This window comes from Lingula anatina, chromosome 7 (assembly GCF_051362555.1).
Source record: "Lingula anatina isolate TDL-2025a chromosome 7, LinAna3.0, whole genome shotgun sequence".
Lineage (NCBI taxonomy): Eukaryota > Metazoa > Brachiopoda > Lingulata > Lingulida > Lingulidae > Lingula > Lingula anatina.
The window spans coordinates 5,135,549-5,161,079 of record NC_141773.1 but is presented as its reverse complement, the minus strand read 5'-3'; the positions used below and the strand labels follow the sequence as shown (position 1 = coordinate 5,161,079).

At 37.7% G+C, this 25,531-nt stretch overlaps 1 protein-coding gene and 1 non-coding gene across 2 annotated transcripts; both read left to right on the top strand.

The window, feature by feature from the left end:
• The first annotated feature begins 12,419 nt into the window (after nucleotides 1-12,419).
• LOC106166253 (uncharacterized) lies at nucleotides 12,420-18,257 on the top strand. Its single transcript, XR_015335337.1, has 3 exons — nucleotides 12,420-12,851; nucleotides 14,784-14,925; nucleotides 17,154-18,257. It is a non-coding gene; the product is annotated as an uncharacterized LOC106166253 (transcript).
• Nucleotides 18,258-19,823: 1,566 nt separating this feature from the next.
• LOC106176158 (uncharacterized) lies at nucleotides 19,824-22,100 on the top strand. The gene is made up of 4 exons (XM_013558412.3): nucleotides 19,824-20,235; nucleotides 20,510-20,684; nucleotides 21,147-21,323; nucleotides 21,617-22,100. Exons 1-4 carry the CDS (start codon nucleotides 19,930-19,932, stop codon nucleotides 21,841-21,843), a joined length of 885 nt encoding a protein of 294 aa, XP_013413866.2. The 5' UTR covers nucleotides 19,824-19,929; the 3' UTR covers nucleotides 21,844-22,100.
• The last annotated feature ends 3,431 nt before the right edge of the window (nucleotides 22,101-25,531 follow it).

Genomic DNA, 25,531 nt, shown 5'->3' with positions numbered 1-25,531 from the left:
TCTGAAGCTGACAATTCTTTCATTTTTGCAGATGATTTTTGCCGCAACAGTAGCATGTGGGGCGGTCGCCTTTGCAAGCTTAATCTACACCGACGCCCCATGTGTGGTAGCCGTTTATGAATACAAAGATTGGCAAAGGCGCTTAGGGATTGTAATAACAATACGCATCGCCGGAAGAGCCATGATGTTACTCGCCATTACTGGAATGAACATGAAGATAATTCACTTCATCTGGGCTCAAAGGAAAAGTCGAAAAGAACTTACATCTGGAAGAGGGAGTGAGAAAAGGGCAAAAGAAATAATTAGCACGGTTTCTTTGTTGGCTTCGTCTCTTTGTTTTCTAATTATGTGTACGACAGCGTTCGTTAACATGGTTGAAACGGCATATGTATCGACGGGACCCACTGACTGGACTTTGGTCTATCTTCATTATGTTAGTAGAATTGCTGAGCTGTCATACCATGCTTTCAATTTATTGATATTTTTGATTAGTGGTTCACAATTCAGATCACAGTTCAGAGAGTTATTCAGTCGTAGCAAAACCAACTTAACACGTATTCAGAACAGATGATCCGCGGACTAATTGATCCACCGACTAAATATGGCCCACTGATCCGCCGACTAAATATGGCCAACTAACTAACTGATCCGCCGAATAAATATGGCCGACTCCGCTTAAAAGCAAGCTGCTTGATTCCCTGATGGTCTCCCCGCCTCGACGCGTGCATGTAAACTGGTTAAATCTCGGCTCCGAGATTTAATTGCTACTCCCCTGCAGAGACTGCTGGTGTGGAGGCAGGGAGCCCACCAGGGGGTTAGCAGTATCGCTTTTAACTTGGTCTGCCATATTAAGTCCGAGGATCAGCTGTTCTGAATACGCTGTAGTAACTACCCGCACGATATCTATTAAAAATGTTCAAGTAAGATAAGTTAGAAGTCTGACCTTAGTAAGTATAATCCACTTGCTTTAATTGTTGTTTGAAGGGTGTGCACGTGTATACTAATGTTGAGAAGTTAATTGTGAATAAGCCTCCAATAATTGGAAGAAATAAGTAAATTATCAAATCAGTAGAGCAAGTAATTGCATGTTAAACATAGGGTTACCAGTGTAAAAACGGTCTTGCATTCACCTTTCCACAGATAATGACGCGCATGCGCGGTTTATCCATTTTTGCTGGCCGTTGGTTTGATTTTTGGTGATGCACATTCGATCACAAAGTGTATTTTTCTCATTTATTTTTTTTCACTAACGCACGTACATGTACAGGAAAACCGTGCTATACAGGGCTGTTTGAAGAAGTCCCGACGCACCAGAAAGGGGACAAATAAATCTGAAGAATAATGAAGTACAACTGCAAAAGCCAATTTATTTTCGTTCTTTTCGCTTTTGCTTACCCACGTTTACTGCTTACTCTGCTCTTGGACATAATAACGAGAGACCGGAGACAGAGATGGTAAACAACTGTGTCCGTTCACCAAGGTAACCCTGCCCTGATGGTACTGGCCGTGGTAATGTTAACCCACTGAATGAACAAGTTAAAACTTAAATAATTATTATAAACTCAATTTCCGCTATTATTGAACTTTAAAACTAATTAACTGTAAATAAAATCGTCAGAATCGACTTACTTTTAACAGTACAATTTTTATAAAAGGAAACTAATTCCCTCAGTGCAGAGACTCCTGCCTCAGGCATCGATTGGTCGCTGCAGGGAGTTTCTCTCTTGAACATTCTGCGTCACATTGTCATGACGTCCCACCAATGGTAGTTGACGCTCTCCGGGCAGTGCTTTATAAGTGCCCGCGTGAACTTCAGGCCTACCCAACTACCAGACTCGGCACCGAATGATCCTAAATTCACCGGTAAATCGGACCACACTACCCGTTTTCAAGGTGTGTATCAGATCGCATTTCACAGTATCAGACGCGACACCGCTCTTGCCTAGTACGCGATGTGATAGTGACGATTCTCAGCGGGGTTGAAAAGCATTGCATCACCACTCAAAATTTGTTCAGGGTATGATACTGTGTAATGCGATCTGACACACGCCTTGAAAACGGGTAGTGTGGTCTGATCTACCGGTGAATTCAGGATCATTCGGTGCCGAGTCTGGTAGTTGAGTAGGCCTGAACTTGGCGTGTACTGGAAGACGACTCTGTGATGCACCTTGTTGCGAGTGCATCAGTCACGAGGTTTTTCTCTCTTTCTTTTTCGTCTTTTTATATAGGATTCATGACACGGGGGTGATAAAGCAGGCAAAGAACAACAAACTCCTGGTATTCCATCAAGCCAGTTAAATAGGCTTTATTGAATTCTAGGTGAGAAGGACTAACAAAGTTCACCTTCTGAATAAAGTTATTGTCTCAGTAAGATTGTGGCTGCCTCAGAAGATATAGGTATTTCAGATGTAGCAACAGTGGAACCGTAATGAATAATGACCAAGTCTAAGAGTGGGCTTCTCTTCTATCTGCCTCAGATGATGATCAAGTTCCCATTGTACACGTCATATTTTTTACGTACTAATACCGGTATACCATGGTAAAATATTTCCTTTAAAGGGGCTAACTATATTTCTATCTATTCTCCTATCTCCATTTTGTTTTGATACATACTTTTAGCATAAAATCCTCTTCCTAGATGATATTATGCCATTCAAATGGAATTTCTTTGGTATTCTGCAAGAGTCACTATTTACAGTCTAAAGATAAACTAGTTTGCGTCTAGTTTGGACCATTTTATATTACCTAAATTAATATGATTGAAGGTACCTTGCTCATGCTTAGAGTCTGTGTTACTTTTCTTTAAACTTATTCTTTAAATCATCATGCATCAAAACACATCTTCTAAATATTGTTACGGATCTTCAGTTGGCAGAGTTGTTACGGTTGTGGTCTGCGAAGTAAAGAGACTACGATCAGGTGCATGTACACGCACGAGTGCATGACTCTGTTCAGCATCACGCTTCTGCTTGAGCCATCGAGTTCTACCAGCTGCGACTGCCTCTCGCCCTCTTCTATAATGCTGTTTTGCTGCAAATCAGGAGCATGCGCTTAGGCCCTGTCTGCACGATACGGAAGCACAAACATGACCAAACACGAGATAATCATTTTGGAAAATTGGACAAATTTCCGCCGATCCGTCAGTTTTTACTGCTGATATGATTTCATTGCAGTAGCAACGTAGACAGTCGTTTTTTTTTAATTTTAAGTGACTTCCAGGTTTAAAAAGCATTATGATCACACCCTAAACAGTATTTTCAATGGAATCCTCACTTACATCTTTATTTCCTCATCACAGATACTGGTATAACAATATCACTTAATACATGTACATATATTATACATATACTAAGGCCACAGTTTATTACCTGTAAGAAAGGCACACATTTACACGCGTGTTGTACATATTCACATTGCAAATAATAATCATTGTAATAATGAAAGTAATAATAAAATTAATGATGGCGATGAAAATGATGATGTTCATACAATGTTATAATATAAATTGTACTGTAATGGTGAAAATCATTCAAACTTGCTTAAGATACATTTATGGAAAGAGGCATCTTCAGCAAGCAACATAAAGCTATTATCTGACGAGAAAAAATAAGGATCACCTTAAGTTTTTTCTTCATTCAATAGGTTAATATTGAAATGGTTTACCTCCAATATTTTGATGTCTATCAGAGCACCTGCATAAGGAAATGGGGGTATCCAGGTGAATTATTACTGTATTATTATGACAAAACACAGCTGATGAATGTTCAGTCTAGCGCTGATCATGCCGTGTACATTTATTTTGGTCACGATCAACATGCACTGTGCTGGTGTTAATTCATGCCTTAACTATTGGACGAGAACTCTCATAGGTTTACCAGGTAGATAGCTTTCGAGATATGTGAAACATGTCAATGGCTCCATCGGGACATTTTCGTTGAGCTAAAAAGGTAACATTAAAGTCAAAGCCAAATTTCCGGAACCTAGAAATTTTTGTTCATATGAAAGTTTTTTGATTGTGGTTTTCATGGGGTCCTAAACAAATTCAGATTGGTTGCCACTTTGGCAAGCTTGGGCAACTATAAAATCCAAGATGACCAATAAAAATATACACCCTTGCACATAAAAGGCCCTCGTTCTTAGCTGACACCACTATTTCAGCCCAACCATGCACTAAAAATATGTAAATGGCAGTCCCTTTACTGTTGGGCATCTATTTTGAACCTTTTGACAAGTACGAAATGGGCGCCACCTATCAAATTTTTTTTCGATTACGGCAACCAAACAAAATTTTCAGAAATTACTAGTAGCGAAATATGTCAAAGTCACTTAAAGTTTTATTTGATTGGATAATTTCTTAATCAAAATGTAATTTTTCGATCACGTGTATATATGTGACAACTGGGTATAATAATCTACATATTTAACTGTAAACAAAGCTCACAGATATTGGCTAAAAGAACATATTAAAAAGTTATTGACAATTAACTTATGAAGGAAAATTCATATGATCACGCAAAAGACGATGTGACGAAAAACAGGTGAATGTGCGGTCCGTACGGAGATATAGGGTTTAATGCTCTTGCATTTATATGAAAAATAAGTTGATAAATACATTTTGAAAGCTTCAAGTTGGCGTCGTCGACACTGTAACACTTGGTGAGAAATCTAACCTTAATAACTGTAATGCACTTGTTTTAATGATTTAACAAGTTATGAGAAGGGTGCACAGAGTCTAAACAACTCAACAAAATATCTATTTTCATCCAACATTGTGATAAGTTTGGTTTCGACAATTTTACCGAACTTTAAGTTTCTATGAGCGTATTGAGGAATCATGTTTAAGTTAATCTTTGCCTAATCCTGCTGTAGTCACAAGAAGAAGAATTGTAATTCAGAATGGCTTTAAATACAAATCACGTCTATTCGACTGAGACAATTGCCAGTGTACGCTTTCCAAAGCAAAGTTTTGATGGCGTGTCATAATAACATATTTTGTTCCTGAAATGTGCAGATCAATGAATTGATTAAATCCCAGCAGAGCTTAACTTATTACAAAATATTATTCTCCATTTGTAATGAGAACATATCCTGTACATATGCATTTCTTAATTAAAAATATACTTTGCGTTATAAATTAACTTCCACGGTGACTTTCTTACAGTAAATCTTTTGAAATTATAGAGACATCATCATTATTTTCATGACACGCCTAAATTAGAGCCATCAAATGTACCAATTGTGGAATTCCGTTCTCAGTAAACATCATCATTATATAAGCAGTATACCCCCTGTAGGAATGAAATAGAACGTATGATGAGATCAGATATTATCATGCTATTAAGTGCATAGCTTGGAATTCGCAATTTCATCAGTTATAAACATGTACCGGTAAGTATCGACGTGGGGGGTGGGGTGGGGGGGGGGTAGTTTTCAATATCTGTGGATATTGGTATTATGGAATAAAAGAGAATTAAACAGATTTATTATAATTCAAATTAAATGCCAAATACTTATTCTAAAGAAAAAAAGCAGCTTGACAGCTGACCTTTTCTGTCAAAAAGAGTGGTCTTTTCCTCTATTACAGACCATCTACTCCGTTTCCAACGGACGGACATTTTTTCACTAACGCACGTACATGTACAGGAAAACCGTGCTATACAGGGCTGTTTGAAGAAGTCCCGACGCACCAGAAAGGGGACAAATAAATCTGAAGAATAATGAAGTACAACTGCAAAAGCCAATTTTTTTTCGTTCTTTTCGCTTTTGCTTACCCACGTTTACTGCTTACTCTGCTCTTGGACATAATAACGAGAGACCGGAGACAGAGATGGTAAACAACTGTGTCCGTTCACCAAGGTTACCCTGCCCTGATGGTACTGGCCGTGGTAATGTTAACCCACTGAATGAACAAGTTAAGGCTTAAATAATTATTATAAACTAAATTTCCGCTATAATTGAACTTTAAAACTAATTAACTGTAAATAAAATCGTCAGAATCGACTTACTTTTAACAGTACAATTTTTATAAACGGAAACTAATTCCCTCAGTGCAGAGACTCCTGCCTCAGGCATCGATTGGTCGCTGCAGGGAGTTTCTCTCTTGAACATTCTGCGTCACATTGTCATGACGTCCCACCAGTGATAGTTGACGCTCTCCGGGCAGTGCTTTATAAGTGCCCGCATGAACTTGGCATATACTGGAAGACGACTCCGTGATGCACCTTGTTGCGAGTGCATCAGTCACGAGGTTTTTCTCTCTTTCTTTTTCGTCTTTTTATAGGATTCATGACACGGGGATAATAAAGCAGGCAAAGAAACAACACACTCCTGGTATTCCTTCAAGCCAGTTAAATAGACTTTATTGAATTCTAGGTGAGAAGGACTAACAAAGTTCACCTTCTGAATAAAGTTATTGTCTCAGTAGATGGTGGCTGCCTCAGAAGATATAGGTATTTCAGATGGAGCAACAGTGGAACCGTAATGAATAATGACCATGCAAGTCTAAGAGTGGGCTTCTCTTCTATCTGCCTCAAATGATGATCAAGTTTCTATTGTACACGTCATATTTTTTACGTACTAATACCGGTATACCATGGTAAAATATTTCCTTTAAAGGGGGCAAACTATATATTTTGAGCAAATCATTTCTATCTTTTCTCCGATCTCCATTTTGTTTTGATACATACTTTTAGCATAAAATCCTCTTCCTATATGATATTATGCCATTCAAATGGAATTTCTTTGGTATTCTGCAATGGTCACTATTTACAGTCTAAAGGTAAACTAGTTTGCGCCTAGTTTGGACCATTTTTATATTACCTAAATTAATATGATTGAAGGTACCTTGCTCATGCTTAGAGTCTGTGTTACTTTTCTTTAAACTTATTCTTTAAATCATCATGCATCAAAACACATCTTCTAAATATTGTTACGGATCTTCAGTTGGCAGAGTTGTTACGGTTGTGGTCTGCGAAGTAAAGAGACTACGATCAGGTGCATGTACACGCACGAGTGCATGACTCTGTTCAGCATCACGCTTCTGCTTGAGCCATCGAGTTCTACCAGCTGCGACTGCCTCTCGCTCTCTTCTATAATGCTGTTTTGCTGCAAATCAGGAGCATGCGCTTAGGCCCTGTCTGCACGATACGGAAGCACAAACAGGACCAAACACGAGATAATCATGTTGGAAAATTGGACAAATTTCCGCCGATCCGTCAGTTTTTACTGCTGATATGATTTCATTGCAGCAGCAACGTAGACAGTCGTTTGTTTAGTTTTTTTTTAGTTTTAAGTGACTTCCAGGTTTAAAAAGCATTATGTTCACACCTTAAACAGTATTTTTAATGGAATCCTCTTATACATCTTTATTTTCTCATCACAGATACTGGTACAACAATACCATTTTTTAATAAAAATACATGTACATCTATTATACATATACTAAGGCCGCAAATTATTAAGAAAGGCACACATTTACACGCGTGTTGTACATATTCACATTGCAAATAATAATCATTGTAATAATGAAAGTAATAATAAAATTGATGATGGTGATGAAAATGATGATGTTGATACAGTGCAATAATATAAAGTGTACTGTAATGGTGAAAATCATTCAAACTTGCTTAAGATACATTTATAAAGTGAGGCATCTTCAGCAAGCAACATAAAGCTATTATCTGACAAGAAAAAACAAGGACCACCTTAAGTTTTTTCTTCGTAGCTTAATATAAAAATGGTTTACCTCCAATATTTTGATGTCTATCAGAGCACCTGCATTAGGAAATGGGGGCATCCAGGTGAATTATTACTGTATTATTATGACATAACACATCCGATGAATTTTCTTCTCTTTCTTTGAACGCGCAGTCTAGCGCTGATCCTACATACATTTTGGTCACGATCAACATGCACTGTGTTGGTGTTAATTCATGCCTAAACGTCCGCAGATCCTGGAAATGAGGGTAGCCAGGTGAATTATTACTCTGCTGATGTAATTCGTCTATTACTCGGAACACGCAGTCTAGCACTGATCATGCATTAATTTCGGTCACGATCAACATGCACTGTGTCAATTCATGCCTTAACTGTTGGACGAGAACTCTCATAGGTATACAGAGTAGATAGCTTTCGAGTTATGTGAAAAATGTCAATGGCTCCATCGGGACATTTTTGTTGAGCTAAAAAAGTAACATTATATTTATAGTCAAAGCGAAATTTTCGGAACCTAGAAATTTTGTTCCTATGAAGGTTTTTTTCTTGATTGGGGTTTCCATGGGGTCCTAAACAAATTCTGATTGGGCAACTATAAAAATCCAAGATGACCAATAGAAATATACACAATTGCATACAAAAGGCCCTCGTTCTTAGCTGACACCACTATTTCAGCCCAACCATGCACTAATGTGTGTATGGAAATCCCTTTATTGTTTGGCATCTATTTTGAACCTTTTGACAAGTACAAAATGGGCGCCACCTATCAAAAATAACATATTTTTTCGATTAAAGCAACCAAACAAAATGTTCAGAAACTAATTGTAGCGGAAAATGTCAAAGTCACACAAAGTTTTATTTGATTGGATAATTTCTTTATCAAAATGTAATTTTTCTGTCACGTGTTTACATGTGACAACTGCAGACAGGGCTTTGGGAACTATCCGAGTATGATTTGTAATGGATATAATATTCTACATATTTAACTGAAAACAAGGCTTACAAATATTTGCTATAAGAATATATTCAATAAGTTATTGACAAATTATAAAGGAAAATTCATATGATCACGCAAAAGACGATGTGACGAAAAACAGGTGAATGTGGGGTCCGTACGGAGATACAGGGTTTAATGCTTTTGCATTTGTATGAAAAATAAGTTGATAAATACATTTTGAAAGCTTCAACTTGGCGTCGTCGACACTATAACACTAGGTGAGAAATCTAACCTTAATAAGTGTAATTCACTTGTTTTAATGATTTAACAAGTTATGAGAAGGATGCACAGAGTCTAAACAACTGAACAAAATATCTATTTTTATCCAACATTGTGATAAGTTTGGTTTCGACAATTTTACCGAACTTTAAGTTTCTATGAGCGTATTGAGGAATCATGTTTAAGTTAATCTTTGCCTAAAAGTTACTAAATCCTGTTGTAGTCACATTGAAAAATTGTAATTCAGAATGGATTTAAATACAAATCACGTCTATGCGGCTGAGACAATTGCCAGTGTACGCTTTCCAAAGCAAAGTTTTGATGGCGTGTCATAATAACATATTTAGTTCCTGAAATGTGCAGATCAATGAACTGATTAAATCCCAGCAGACCTTAACTTATTACAAAATATTATTCTCCATTTGTAATGAGAACATATCCTGTACACATGCATTTCTTAATTATAAATATAATTTGCGTTATAAATTCATATCCATGGTGACTTTCTTACAGTAAATCTTTTGAAATTATAGAGACATCATCATTATTTTCATGACACGCCTAAATTAGCTTAAAGAGCCATCAAATGTACCAATTGTGGAATTTCGTTCTCAGTAAACATCATCATTATAAAAGCAGTATACCCCCTGCACGAATGAAATAGAACGTATGATGAGATCAGATATTATCATGCTATTAAGTGCATAGCTTGGAATTCGCAATGTCATCAGTTATAAACATGTACCGGCAATTATCGTCTCGAGGGGGGGGGGGGGGTATTCTAAAGAAAAAAAGCAGCTTGACAGCTGACCTTTCCGGCAAAAAGAGTGGGTTTTTCCTCTATTACAGACCATCTACTCCGTTTCCAACGGACGGACATTGCTGATATTCTATTAAATAAGGCTAGTAGCTTCAATTTAAAAAATAATGAAGTTGATCAATGTACATTAAAATTTCCCGTGACTATTGTGTATAACACCCCATTTCCATAGATTAGATCGACCTACTTTAGATCGACCTAACTCCCTGGGGGTTAACGCTAAATAGCTGTCAGCCGGGCGGACACGAAAGTTAATTACCCCCTTACAGCTTGTAGTAGGCGGGACGGACATTTAAGTCAGATTATCTGAAAGTAATCTAGTGAGTCTCCCCGCGGGGATAGATCGATCTAAAATCTATGGGAATAGAGCCTAAGACCGCTCTCTTATGTATAAACTGTCATGGATTTCATAGCTGACACGTTTGCTTCTACATTAAGACATATTTCTGTTGCTATTTATGTTTTACACACTTTGAAAAAATATTCATGTGGTAGAAATGCATTGTCACAGACGACCTCATTCTGCATACATCACGATAAACATAAATATGTTCAACAATATGTATAAGAGAGGGCAGAGCAGCCGAGCCTTCACAAACAGGTGAGGGATTAAGGTTCCAATTGTGCAGGACACGGGGCACAGTTGCTCACACACACACACGGATACACACACACACACACACACACACACGCACACACACACCAACAATGTTAAAACGAAAGAAAACATTTCTGCAGGCTGAGAAAACGCGCACCCATGAATTGTGACTGCTGTGCAAGCTCACCTACTGCAATTCACAAATCTTACCAACTAATAAATGAGTACTGGTGACAATTTGATTATACGCACAATATGGGTATACGTGGACGGGGCGTGCAAACAGTAATTACTTAACAAACATTATACAATGAATACGTGGTACATCTCCGTCATTTACATTATGATAAAAGCATGTGTACTCATGTGGGTTCCATTTTACCTAAATGAAGCAATAAAATGCTTTTAATGTTTAGACCTAGCCTAATGTGTTATTCTGATAAGAGGTAGTTTATTTCACGTCTGTGTGACGGAAGGATTTGATGTATCAGTTTTTTTTTATTTTCTCTGATAAAATAAGTGTTCTTAGCCGTGTACAGTGTACTACTTTTGGCTTGCGTGTTGTGTGGCGTCTCACCTCAGCGTGGTGTAGAGAGAGCGTCTCACCTCTGTTTGAGTTTGACTAAAAGACGGTTGTACGGGAGACGTACAGCCTGGTGGGGGAGGGGGTGGACTGGTTGCAGAAAGCGCTTCTCGGTCAACACGTGACCTTCATCAGCTGCCTAGTGGGGGTGAGGGGGGGGGGTGAGAAGGGGGTTGTCAATGCAGCGGCTTTCACAGGGGTGAAAACCAATTTTTCATCACGGGTGTCTTGCCTTTGTGAGTGTGCGTCTGCTTGTGCAGATTGCAAATGTACTTACCGGTATACTGCTTTATCAATGGTGTAAGGATATAACGTACCACGGAAAAAATCCCAAGCATAACAGACTTAAAATAAAAACATTCATACATTCGTGCTACCAAAATAACACTCAACATTAACTTGCTCCGAATGTCCTCTTAGACTCACAGTAAATGATAGGGAAAGGATTACACTGCGTACAGTAGTCACCCAGTCTTTTCAAACCGAGTATTGTACAGACAATCATAATATCACAACTATCAGTATCATACGTCTAAGTTAATTAATAGATTTAAAAAAACTCTATGCTTGAAAAAACAGGGTTTTTGTTAAAAAACAATGTGTGGTGAAAAAGGATTGTCAAGGACGCTTAAACTCAAAACACCATGCATCCGCTGTGGTATTGGTTAACAGAATTTAATGCGGAACAGGACATGGCCTATTTCGACATAGCATTCAATATGATAAAAAATTTATTCTCACAGACAAATCCACTGTAGCACGAGTCAAGAACTTTTGATCCAAGAAATTTTACCTCTTCGTTTTTCTCATAATTCATAGAAAATTCTACTGGAATTGTTCCTATCGACCCCAAATTCCCCACTGCTCCCCCTCTTATGAACCCGTATCAATGTAAACGAGTGTAAACGAGTAGTATTATTCACCTTTTTGGAGTAGTCGCTTTATCCATGAATGTTTATCATACTTAATCCAAGCCTGAAGCATTCTGAAAAATAACTGACAAGTAACAAAAAATCTAGAAAAAAGCTCGTTGCTGACCCCATTTTTGTTACCTCAAATAAAAAGGACATATTTAATTGAAACAAAAATATAAATTAAACGAAATAACTATAAGAATATCCTTATCGGGGTATTATGAAAAATGTAACCTAAATCGTTTCCCTCAATTTTCATTCAATTTTCTGTAATTTACATGTATTTAACAATTACCGATGGTAAACACAAGAGAATATTCATATTTGGATTGGAGTACCAAATACATGTACAAGACGTACATTTCTTGCTTTTGTTACAATACTGTGTGTAAAACAAAATATGTACTAATGACAAGATACAAGCAGTCCGTCACATAGGCCAGTATTTTAGGCAAATAAGACCTTTTTCGTCCTCCGTGCACAAAACATATTAATAAACACGTTCAAGAAATCTACCCGTTTATGTGTACTAGTAAGTTTTTCATAGGAGGATATACATGCACTTCTTACAGTACACATAAAGTGACACAACATGTGACTTTTGTTCAGTAAAGGACGAGATATGTTAATCAAAACTGCGTGTTGTTCATTGGAATTGCCTCCTCGCCTGTCTGAACCTGCCTGTCATGCAATATCTGCCAGGGCATTGCAAAATAAGGCTCTACAGTCGTGGAAGAAGAGGACGAGACAAAGGCCAAACAAAACTCGGTGTTATTCGTTGGAACTTGATTGGGCCTCCCCGCATGACTGAAACTGCACGAAACTCGACAAACTGACAGGACATGTGTGAGCAACAGATTGTGCAACTATAAAAGGACATGGGCCCCACAGTTCGCTCAGTCACAGTCACTCGCCTGTTCAGACTGAGAACGAGAAGATGACCTCCAGAGTTTTCTTTGGTTGCTTTTTGGTTGTTCCGCTACTTCCAGATTTAATTGATGCCAGGTGTAAGTACAGTTTTAAAATATGACAGTAGTCGGTGTCGTTTTCATCTGTTTTTAATCCCATCTGTTTTCTGTTAGATAAAACTGTTTTTTAAACCAACCCTGTACTTAGTACATGTGACAGTATTGTACACCCGAAGACACAAGCAGACTATATATCGTCCCAGAGACGGTAGACTTTTTTCAATTTTCTCCTGTATATATTACCCTAACAAAAAGTGTCACCTCTTATGCATTGCGTAAAATGATGCAGATAATCATTTTATAAACCAATGCATTTTACTCAACTCCGTAAAGGATTTTTTCACAAAATTTTACTTTTTTCACAACCATTCAATAAGGCAACGATATTTAAATAAAACAAAGCCACATTTAAGTATTTTGTACAGCATATTCTGATCTAGAGGATGCACATGAGGCCTCTGTGTGTGGATTCAAAAAGTTTCGTAAGTTTGAGGAGTGATGGCGTTCCACATACAGTGCAAAGGTGATGAGCTCACTTTTGTTCGGATGCTTATCACTCAGTTATCCATTTCCGAGGATATCCCACATTCTCTTTGAAGTTCTGTTCCAAGGATTGAGGTGGCAATTGTTTGGGGGGGGGGGGGGGGAGGGGGGTCTGGGTCTGGTTTGCATATAACCAGCCTACTGTTGCACTGGCTGTACGTGGAGTAGCATCATTTTAATAAATATAACTGGGTGGTATGATCCTTAAAGGTATTCTCCACAGATTTTCTTCAGTTCCTGTCCAGTGCTCGGATGCGTTGCTCTGCGTTAAGGTTCCCGTCGACCAATACACGCTGGCCTGCAACAAAGTAATAAATGCACTTCATGCCATTAATTATGGGGGGTGCGTCTTCTCGATCAGAGGCAGAAAATTGGGAAGTCATCTTTCTAGTTGTTTTCCAAACACTTACACGTCCATCACTTCTGACAACGCCGATTCTGCATGCTTTAATCTGAGAACAGTTTAATGAACCAGTTCCGGTATCCCATCTGATTCGACGTACACGCTTCCTGGCGGTGATCACTGGTCCCCTAACAGCAACCCTTCCAAAACAACAACGATTTTGCAGACCTCTTCTTACGGTAAACTCAGAAATATGGTTTGCCCTATTCTAGTTAAATTAATACCGCAGTCAAGTTCCTAAATGTCATGAGATATTTTCTACCATGGAAACGTGTTAACATTCTCTTTTCTCTGGATGTGGTTTCCTTCGGTGGGCCTAATTACCCAGGCAATCTTGCCCATGTGCCTGTTTGCATATGATGTTGTCTAACCCTCTAACCTCTGAATGGTTATCATAGCACAAACAATCATTCTGGGGACTTGGCGGGCCAAAACTCCCTCCTGTGTCAGCTGCTTGGTAAAAAAAATGTATTGCTCTCACTTAGGAGTCGCATATTTAAATAAACTAAGTGTTGGGTATTTCAAAGGCAACACTAGATAGGTCAATTTCCCTTTACTCACATCCCCAATTTACACGACGGTCGGTCGCCCAGTTGATATGCAGTAGTAAAAGTAAACCTATTGGTACCCTTATCACAATGTACAAAAATGGATGTTACTTTTTTCTACGGGGGTATATTACTCACATCCCCGATTTAATGTTATGCCATAGTGGAATTAAGCCTATGGTATGGGTGCTAGTTGCAATTTACATAAATGGGGTAGGGGTGACACTTTTTTGCTAGGGGGTATATCTCTTGGTTTCAATCCTAAATGTACTTTTCTTTAAAAACGTTGCATTCAACCAGTTTCCATTTGTCAAGGGTATATTGTCAAACATTTGTCAAACTTCTCGGCCAGGACATTATTTCATTTCGATATAACAACAACACTTTTCAGAAATCTGTTCATGATGACCCAAAAAGTTTAAAATGTGGTGGACACACACACACACACACACACACACACGCCTTTTCATGTTACAGGTGAATCAGGGATAGTGTCCAGCGACGTCTGTAGGAGAAGCAGTAGCCAAAAGTGTCAGAGCCAAGAAAAGCACGTGCGTTTCGAAAAACCGTTTGAAAAGACTCCGAACGTTATGGTGGCAATATCGACCTTTGATATTTGGTAAGACACGACATTGATACTTTTACTGAGACGACATTTTTCGGTTTTGTTTAGAATATTTCGATATACGTATCACAAAAAAGACTTGCTTCTAGGGATATTTATAATATTTTTCTGTGGTTTTAACTGAGACTGCGCCATTTCCTTTGGAAGAGAAGAGAGAACCATATTTTTCAAATGTCAAAAATTCTACTTTGAATGTTCAAAAATATTTTAATACTACTTAAAATATTTTTAATATTTTATAAGTGAAAGTATATATAATCAGGGCTTAAATATTTTAAAAACAAAATGATTTCCAATTCAAACTTAAAAAGACAGTGATATAAAAGACAGATCTCTGTAAGAATGAAATAGTGGTGACCACAGTTCGGAAATGGGTTTTCTTCCTATTTTGTCCAGTGATAGACCTTGGTCCCAAATCGCTCTAACCAGCATTAGTTCATCTTAAATTGCTTGCATTTATTGTGACAGGCAAAACCTTTGGCCAATTTTAACTAAAGTGATTTAAATTTCCCCTTTTCATTTATTACAGTAATGCAACATTATTTGTTATAGACGCCATCTTAGAATTTTCGACAAAAGTCTGCCATTTGTTTACTTGGTCAATTATTACATTGTGACCAAAACGCGCGGCACAACATACAAGGTAGCTGAACAGTTACATTAGCTACATGTCTGAAATGGCCAAAAGAGCTTAATTTCCTCGATGAAGGCTGACATTCAGCAGACGATATAAATATCATTTAATTTTTACTATAGTTACCGGGTATTGACAAAGGAAACTTTATTGGTCATTAGGTGGATAACGATATCAGAAATGGTTCTTTAGTCAATTTTCACCTGTGTTTAAGGAATTTGCATGTATTAGTCAGTGCTTTATCTGCTCTCATGGTCAATGATAATATCAAATATGAAAATCTGATTGAGTTATGTCACAATTAGATATGATGTAGTCAGTCCTGTTTCCTGAGGCACTCCACCAAATTAGCTTGACCCAATCAGATTTAAAAGATGGTTCAACGCCTTCTTATAAATTAACATCATGTGTCACCTCTACCAAAGCATCGGTAGCTGAACTTTTTTTTGGATACTACAAAACAGTCCCCTCTCAACTTGCAGGCGATCTGTAACCTACATGTAGTTTGCAATAAATAATTTCAGAACATTACTTAAGGAGGTTTTTCACATATTTAAGATTTCATATTTCTGCCCTAGCGATTTTGATGGAAATTGTAAGAAAAATTCTGGGGGTACTCCAGCTCGTTTTCGAGAGGTGGCGTCCGGAAAAATGCCACGTTTATTACATTGCGTTATATGGAAATTTTGCCAAAAATGCCCTTAATTTGGCCAAAAAATGCAAAAATAAAAAATTCTGCCCTAGTGATTTCAATTTTATGTGGATATGTTATAGTTCTTGGTAGAAGTCAGAGAAATCTACAAAAAAAAAAAAAAAAAAATATATATATATATATATATATCATATCCAGCTTGTTTTTAACCAGGGCTGCTTGAACATCGATTTTTATTAATTTTACACAGAAATCAATTGGAATTGCCTAGGAAATTGATATAAATGTATGTTTGTATAATAGATTTTTTTAACTTTTACAGTTATTTTTGATTCCATGGAAATTATATTTATACTTCTCTGCATCAGTTTACCAAATTTCATAAAGTTTGCACATCCCATTCATAAAGAAATAGATATTCAAATGTTGAAAGTTTTAGTTAGATTTCAGTATGGCTCATGGAATGGAATTGTATTTTTCATAGGCCGGGCCTGCAAGCATATGTATCAATCTCATGTGACTTTTAACTTCCTATTCCTTTTTTCTAACTGATTATGCATTTTTTAACATTTAGATAGCTGGATAAAATGTTTATTTTGTATATTTTAATATACATTGTTTAAACAATGTATTAATTTCTTCCTATTGGTAAGTAACATGTAGACATATTTCTTGACAAACGTGCTACTTTTGAAACCATATTGGTCAAAGATCTGCTTCATTCCCTAAGGCTATCCAATATTGGCGTCGAATATGCAATACATTAAGTTTTTTGTGAAGTCAAAAGAGATCAGCAAAAGCTGAAACTTTGATGTCAGATAGTCTTTCCTTTTTTGGGTGGAGTAAAGATGAAATTGTCCCTTGACTGTACATAGTATGGATTGTATATAAGTAGCAATTGTCTTTAGTGTTATTTTTCTTTCTTTTTGTTTTCAGGAATGGGAGAAATAGTAGGCTAACAGCATACCATTCGGGCGTCACCCCTCACAGCTTCAATGTGAATATCAAAAGCTGGGCTGACACTCATCTGTATTATGTAACGGTGTCCTGGATCGCATGCCTCTGAACTGTTTTGAATATACATGCATGCTTTAATTGAAAACACTGCAGTAATATGGACGTTATATTCGATTATATACTTAATTAAAGCTTACACATTTTGTGGCAAATATATTTATTTCAAATTGTTTTTATAAAGTTATAAAAGGGGGGGGGAGTGTCATTAGTGTAACGGCTAGAACAAAAAGCCACCCTCCATGATTAGGGAACTTTGGGGAGCAATCACAGCAAAAATCGGGAAAATCCCGAAGAAGGAATAATGTGTTTGAGAAATTGACAATTTTTGCGACGTATGCAATTGTGCATTCAATGCTTAGGAGGCCATTTGGAGCATTTGTTTAAGAAGATCATAACTTTTATGCAAAGCAACCAAGATAACTAAAACTCTTGGGAATGATTCTACACATTTATGTCTACTTGATCTAAACTGGCTAAAATAATAAACGTGCCTATTAAAAGAATAAAAAACTCAAGCCTGATGTTCGAAATTTGGTTGATGACGGTCGCATTTATATTATTGAAGGTCCCTCTAATGAAGTGGATTAGCTATTAACATTGAATAGTGTTGAATTATGTAATGTGTACGCCTGACGCATATGTATACTTTTTGATTTATTTCCATGGAGAAAATTTTATAAATTAAATTAGAAACATATTATGATAATTGTTGCAGTAAATGGGAAAATGAAGCTCAGATTAGACAGTAATGGAAAAGTCTCAAAAATGCAAATAACCCATCTGAATGGAGCATCATTAATTCAAGGTCATTAATTCTCCCCTTGGTCGGAAAAGGCAATGAATAAATTCGTAGTATTCAAGAACCTGATAATCTCTTTAAAATAATACGCGCATCAAGCATCGGGATATTTTGAAATAAACCCAGCTTCGGAATTATATACCAGGTCAATTTCATGCTATAAAATGTTTGTATTGTGTTTGTAGGCGGCTTATACATACATGTAGCCGTTAGCTGTATGAACCCGGAAAAGTAAATAAAAAAGCAACAATGTGAAGTCAAGTGGTACATTTAATTGCTGGATTCAACGTCCAACTAACTCTTCTTCTTGCCTCTTTCTGTGCTTTAGCCACTTTTTTAGTTCTGGCCCTGTGCACGCTTCAAAAGGCTTTTTTAGACCCCAATTCCACAGATTTTAGATCGATCTATCCTTGTGGGGAGTCTCACTAGATTACTGTCAGCTTAGCCGACTTAAATTTCTGTCCCGCCTACTAAAAGCTGTAAAAGTGGTAATTAACTACCGTGCGCGCTCGGCTGACTGTGATTTAGCGTGAACCCCCAGGGAGTTAGGTCGATCCAGATGGATCGATCTAAATCTCTGGGAATGCCCTCTTATACAAGCACCAGGAATGTCACCCTCACATAACGATGCCTAACTGTTCACAGTAGAAGACTTCAATGACACCTGCGGTCCCTGTACATGTCATGTACACTTCTTATAAGATGAAAATGGTCAATTGCAGCGACAGACTGCGTTGTTGGTAAACTGACATATGTTCTTGCTTTAGGCATTCGACCAAACTATAATATTTTTAAAAGGCTGCGCCAATAGTTTCTTAAGAGTTAAAAAATCCCACATTAACAAAACTTATAATTATTCTCAAAGTAATAAGAACATTGCGTCTTGGTATTTTACATTCTTTTGAATGTAAAATTTAAATATACTATGATGGGTACAACTAGCAATAATTTAAGCCTTTTTTTGGAGGGGGGGGTGCATCGAAATAATATTTTTGCATGCAGTTGTGGACCTGTAACGTTATTTGACGTTCTGAGTTTGCTGAGTTGACCGTGGCATTTTTTGTTCCTGCCCCCCTTTTTTCACCAAATTTATAACTGAAAAGAACCCAAACGAATAAAATCCCTAAATATAGGTACTGCAACTCATAGGTGAAACACGGAATTAAAATGATACAGCACAGTGTAATTTTTTTCCTCAAAATAATGTAAGCAGACTACTCGGGGGCGGATCCAGGATTATATGAAGGGGGGGGGGGGGGGTCCTCGGAAGCCGACCCTCGTATAGTATAGTATTTTTTTCTATTCTAAACTGGGCCGTACTACGGATACAGCGCAGTACATGTAGGCCTACGTAGGGGGCAACCCATCTTAGCATCACTTTATCAAGTGCTTATTTCTAAATATCCTTCCCGACCAGACGTTATGGGCTAATTATACCACTTCTTGTTGTTACGTGTAAGACTCGCTTGCAATGCAGTATAAAGTATAGAAGGGATACAGGATAACAATGTGGACATAAATCACCCAGTCTTTTCAAACCCTGTTTTGTACCGACAATCATAATATCACAACTACATGTATCATAATTGTAAATACAATAAAATATTAGAAAACTTTATTCATGATAAACAGGATTTTTGTAAAAAAAAGAAAAACAATGTGTGATGAAAAGGGATTGGCAAGGACGCTTTATCTCGAAAACACCATTCATCCGCCGACCCATATACCCAATGAGGTATTGGGTAACAGAATTAAATGCGGAACAGGACATGGCCTATTTAGCATTCCATATGGAAAAAAATCGCCTCTACTTTCATAGGCAAATCCAGTACTGTAGCAGGGAACAAGAACTTTTGATTCAAGAAATTTTACTTCATCGGTTTTTCAAAATTCAGAATGCACTCGGTTGTTTCCTTCGCGGTACATATATGTGTCTACATCCTTGCTATAAAGACCTCGTTATCCCAGCTTCCTTACAACCAACCCATGACCGTACAGGGTTTCTCACAGCAGCTAATCCAGCTGCAAGGTGCTCTGATACAGCTTCAGGGAAGCGCTGCAGATCATGGAAAAAACATCGCCCAACTCGGACAGGCCTTATCGGCCGTCAAGGAGACAACGGGTGTGGCGACCACGAATTTAGGCTCTCGCCAGGACACGAATGAAGTCAGGCTGGACACTTTGCAGCAAAATTTGACAGAGGTATGTGAAACAAGCTCCCTTGTTGATAATGTTTTTGTTTGTTTGTTTGTTTGTTTGTTTGTTTGTAATTGCTATATTTATTTTCTTAGGTGATGCCCGTGTACATGTACTTTGATTAAACATTTGAAGAAAGTATATTTACCTATACATGTATAATGTAACTCCGCAGTTTAAAAAAAATATTAACCCTACTCCAAGGAAAACTGCATGGCACCGGTCATTTTTTTAACAAAACTTTTGCCATTGCAACTAACATGGAACTGATATTTACAAGGTTTCAACTTTGCTGCGAATACAGAACGAGAAATTGTCAGAAATCTCGAGCAAGGTGGAGCAGCTTCAGAATGTTTCTCGCCAGAGGGCGATACTGGGCGATGACTCAGAGCGGGCTGACCTGTCTGCCATTGTCAGAAAGCTGCAAAGTGACATGCGCAATTTGCCGTCACGAGGTAGGACACACTACTCCTGGGCTATACGGTGCCCCCATTCCAACCCAATGGAACATAAATGCGATAATAGCTATGTGATAGGGCTTACGGGTCACATCTGCCGAACCACTGTGATGACTTCTCTAGCACAATATGATGCCGCGTTTCCTTAGAACAACAACAAAGTGTTTTATTTTAACATAGTTTGTGAAAAGTAGGAAACTTTTCTCAGTTTCCTTAATTTCATGTACCCTATTTACAGTGTTTAATATTATATATCTATATTCCAGACGATCGTGAAAATAATGCCCCTTGGTTTGGCACATAAATATTTTTTTTACATTTACAGTAAATTAAGACGCTCTTTGGGAAAAAGTTATATTCACATATTTTCAATCCTTTCTTTTTCTAGATAATGGAGAAAAATCTTACAAGTATTAGACCAACAACATTATTTTTTTATTTCTATTATTTAATTTGTAGCTAGTTTTGTCAACACTGGTTTCTCCAACTCTTGGTACCGTCTTGTCAATGAAGCTAAAACCTGGAATGAAGCGGAGAGATACTGTCAGGAACTACATCCAAACGGTCACCTGGCCATGGTGACGTCCGCCAAAGAAAATAGTTTCATTGAAGCTTTGCTAAAGAACCGAGTTTCTGGTAAGAAATTATTTCTCAACACCTTCCAAGCTAAGTGTAAGTCTTCTTTATCATATATTTAAGAGATAATCAAACATGATTTAAGAATTGAATCAGAAAATCGCACATCATGGTTCCAATCGCAGAACAAGTTTCAAGAAGTAATTCTCAAGAAGTCCAGCATTATTCAGGTTTGATTTTGCTGATTACTTCACAATTTGACAAAAGTCTTCTTCTTAATGTGTTATGATTATAAAGACAAAGTGAGGTAGAACAGTGCCTGTCAGCATTATATATGTATATTGTTATCGTAGGTAGCCGGCCAATGGCCTATCTTGGAGGTCACGACATCGCAGCCGAGGGCCAGTGGAAATGGCAGAACGGTCAGAGCATGACGTACACCAACTGGGGCCCAAACGAGCCAAACAACTCCGGGTCCATGGAAGACTGTGCGGAATTTGTACCCACAACAGGAAAGTGGAACGATATCCCATGTACGAAGAAGCAGTCGTTCTTGTGTCAGGTGGTTTACCCCGAGTGACTCTTGGCGCCATCTGACGTTAATCGTGATGTGACGTCACCTATTTAGTCTGTCAATCATCCATTGGTTTTGATAGCATGTACAGAAAGGCAGTTTTGCCGGAGTTTGTTTTTTCACTTAAAAGTATTATGTGTAGTAATGTACGTGCGTGAGTTCCGTTTACGAGACTAAAATGCCTTAAGGCTTCGTTCACATGCAATGTCTATTTTCTAAATTCTTTTTTCTATTCGCGGCATGTGTTGTGATCACGGTCTGTGCCCTGAATATCCCGCGGCGTAATTACTGGCAGCGCGAGCCAGTTACTATAAGTTACTATAAGTAACTGGCTCGCGCTGCCAGTAATTACGCGGCGGGATATTCAGGGCACAGACCGTGATCATAAGATAGCGCGAATAGAAAATAGATTTTTAGAAAATAGACATTGCATGTGAACGAAGCCTAACTTATCCTGCAGTAGTATCAAAGTAGCAAAAAGCATTAACGCAGTAGTGGTGTGGAGCGTATTTGCAGTAGAAATGCAGCATAGCCTACTGCAATTCTACTCCAAAAAGTACATAGGTTTGTACAGAGAGGAGCATTAATGCAGTAGATTAGCAGCATGATAGAAGCATGTTTCAAATATGCTAATTAGCTCTCAAATCGAAGCAGATTTGAAGCATGTTTGCAGTATGATTGCAGTAGTCTACTGCGCTGGAGTATCTACTGCGTTTTCTTGCGGGATTAGATACCATTCTAGTCGCTTTCTATTATAATGTAGCGGCCTATACTGTTAAGTTGACACAAAATATATACAGAAGTGTCTAAATCGCGAAGTTCATGTCTTATTTTTTTCATGATACGCAACATAGTTGTCATGTAAAAAGTATTTCTTCAGAAAGTAAAATACAACAGGACACAAAGTTCAACGAATACATTAGTGTACCGTCATGCATCAATATAATGTAGTGATGAAGAAAAATTTTACTGGTAAATAAAAGTGAAAAGGACATGGAGTTAAGTAGAGTTTTTATGCTGTAAATTTGTCAACACTAAAAACTCTACCGTTAACATTATGCTTGTTAAGCGTCATATTTTCAAAAATGAAAAAAAAAAAAATAAATAGATTTCTATGATATATGATAATCAATACGAAATAAACATGTTTTCACAATAGAAGTTTATTCGATTAAGAATACCAAAGTAGTAAATGCTCGTTTTATTTTTCTCAAGATTTAGTACATATTGTTTTGGCCTATTGTCAATTACACGGATTTTGATGATCATCAAGTGATGTCAAATTTAAATTTAGATTAGTCCCCCCCCCCCCCGTATAATCAACAATGCACACTATCCCTAGTTTTTCATCCCTTTTTTTCTTCATTGATTATTTGTAGCCTGAATGTCCTCTTTTATGATGTTAGTTATTTTATCCTTTTTATGATAATTTTTTTCAATGAATATTGTCTAGGCATTAACTTTTCTAGTAAATCCATTGTAAGGCGAAGTACACTAAAGCTAGGCCGATCCTTCTTGTCACCTCATCAATTCCCACTCTCCACAAGCATCGGCCGCCATTTAATTTAAAACGACACGGCACGCGACTTACTTAGGGGAAATGAAAGAAGATCAGATTTGATGACTGTTGTTTGTCCAACTCTATCAGACACAATCTACTCAAGGATCTTACCAAGAATTTTGGCCACTTTTCACGCTAACACGATAAAAAGGTACCTTTACATGATTGCAAAGTCGACAAGATTAATCCTTGGAATCTCTTCTTCCAAGAAACCGTCAACAATTTCTTGACTAGACTTATTTTGGGCCTAAATAAACAACACTATTGTAACTTACACGATCATCACTATGATCGGTCCGTGATAAATGGAGTTATGGTCAGTTGTCTGGTCAGTTATTATAACTTTATCCATACGGCACATCTCACTTCCGTGTTTTCGTAGGGGTGGGTGCAGCGGCCTCTTTAACGTGTAGCCATAAGTTAACATCTGATCAACTCCCAACTTCAATTCACATTGAATATTTTAACAAGAGAATATTCCGTACTCAATATCGAGGGCACGTCATGCACGCTGAGAACTAAAATACATGTACCATTTCTCATCGACTAAACTGGCCTAATTAATTATATATAATGCCATAACCTGTGCGCGTACTCTCATAGCGGCTTACAGACAGAAGAGGCAAAAAAGACCACCACGAACAATCTATGTCGCATGAAAGATAAAAATCCCAACAAGGTCTCTGTTTTTGGATCGAACAGATAAAAAATCAAAGTTGGTGTTTAATTGGAAAATATTGCATCCATTTAACAAAACGATGATGTCCAATATTATGACTGGAGACAACGGGTTTTTGATAAAACCACTGAACTGGAATTTTTCATAAGTTTTTTAATGTGACATAAAGGAATATAAAATTTAAAATTATGTATCGAAGAGAAAGACGATGGTTTTAATGAAAATAAAAGTGAGATTATAGTAACAAAGAAGGCGTCCGAAGACAAAATATATATTACGACAGGACAGTATGCAATCCTTCGTCTTCTATATTACCTGGTCTCGTTTTTCAGTATAACTGCGTAAACTTTCTCTTTCTGTGATTATTTCGACAACCAAAACTAACGGTTGGTTGAAGACCACCCCAGTTTGGCAAAATACAGGGCTTAACATTTGTTCCTTTCCTCATTTCTCAATAATTCCGGCGAGAATTTACATATTCTTTCATTTATTCTAGTTGATTTTTCATTTTCATTTTATACTCTTCTAAAATAATATAGACTCTTAAAATGAGCCCGTATGCTCAGTCATGTTTCCATCGGCGTGAGCTTATTAGTTGTTTAGACATATTTAGACATTGCAAAATATTCCTCACAAATTCTGATGAAAATTTTTATGATAGACAATTATTCAGAATTGAAAAAAGGGTCACAATTTCATCTGAATCCGGATGACCTTATGTATATCAGACGGTTGCTTTCTGCTTTTGTGGAGGTCCGCACTTTTGGAACATCTTATTCGGAACTTGTTACAGCAACCTTAACCAACAGTTATAGATCATAGCATATTATCACATCTTATTACAGGCCCGTAGCCGTGGGGGTGGGGGGGGGGGGGGGGGGGGGGGGGGGGGGGGGGGGGGGGGGGGGGGGGGGTTTCGGGCGGTTCGAAAGAACAGCCCCTTTTGCTGGGAAAAGGTCCGCTCTGGGTAAAATCTGATCTATGTACATGACGTTTATATGGAAAAAGGTCCACTTTTTCAGAAAAAGAACCCCCCTTTTGAAATTGCTGGCTACAGGCCTGTATTATGACATTAGTTAAATTAAAAAAAAAAAAACACCCAGTACGATGACTACAAAATCAGTCACCCCATGGAGATAAATTCAGCGTTAAAATTTTAATATAAATGACCATTGGTTAGTCCACATATGATAACAGCACGTTCTTCATTGCGATAAGGAATTTCGATTTATTTTTAGAAGCAGTGTTAGAAGCGCCCGGAAGCAAAACTTTCGGCGACATCGCTACCGCCCTGTTTAATGAAGGACCGGTCAGCCTTAGTCACGAATTGTCTGTGACCCCTTGATTCTCTTCATAAATGTATCGTTTGACAAACGTGTCTTTATCAAGATTAAGTAACGCCACGCGGGTCAGTTCTTAGATTCACCCACGTCACGAGATGAGGGCTATTTCCT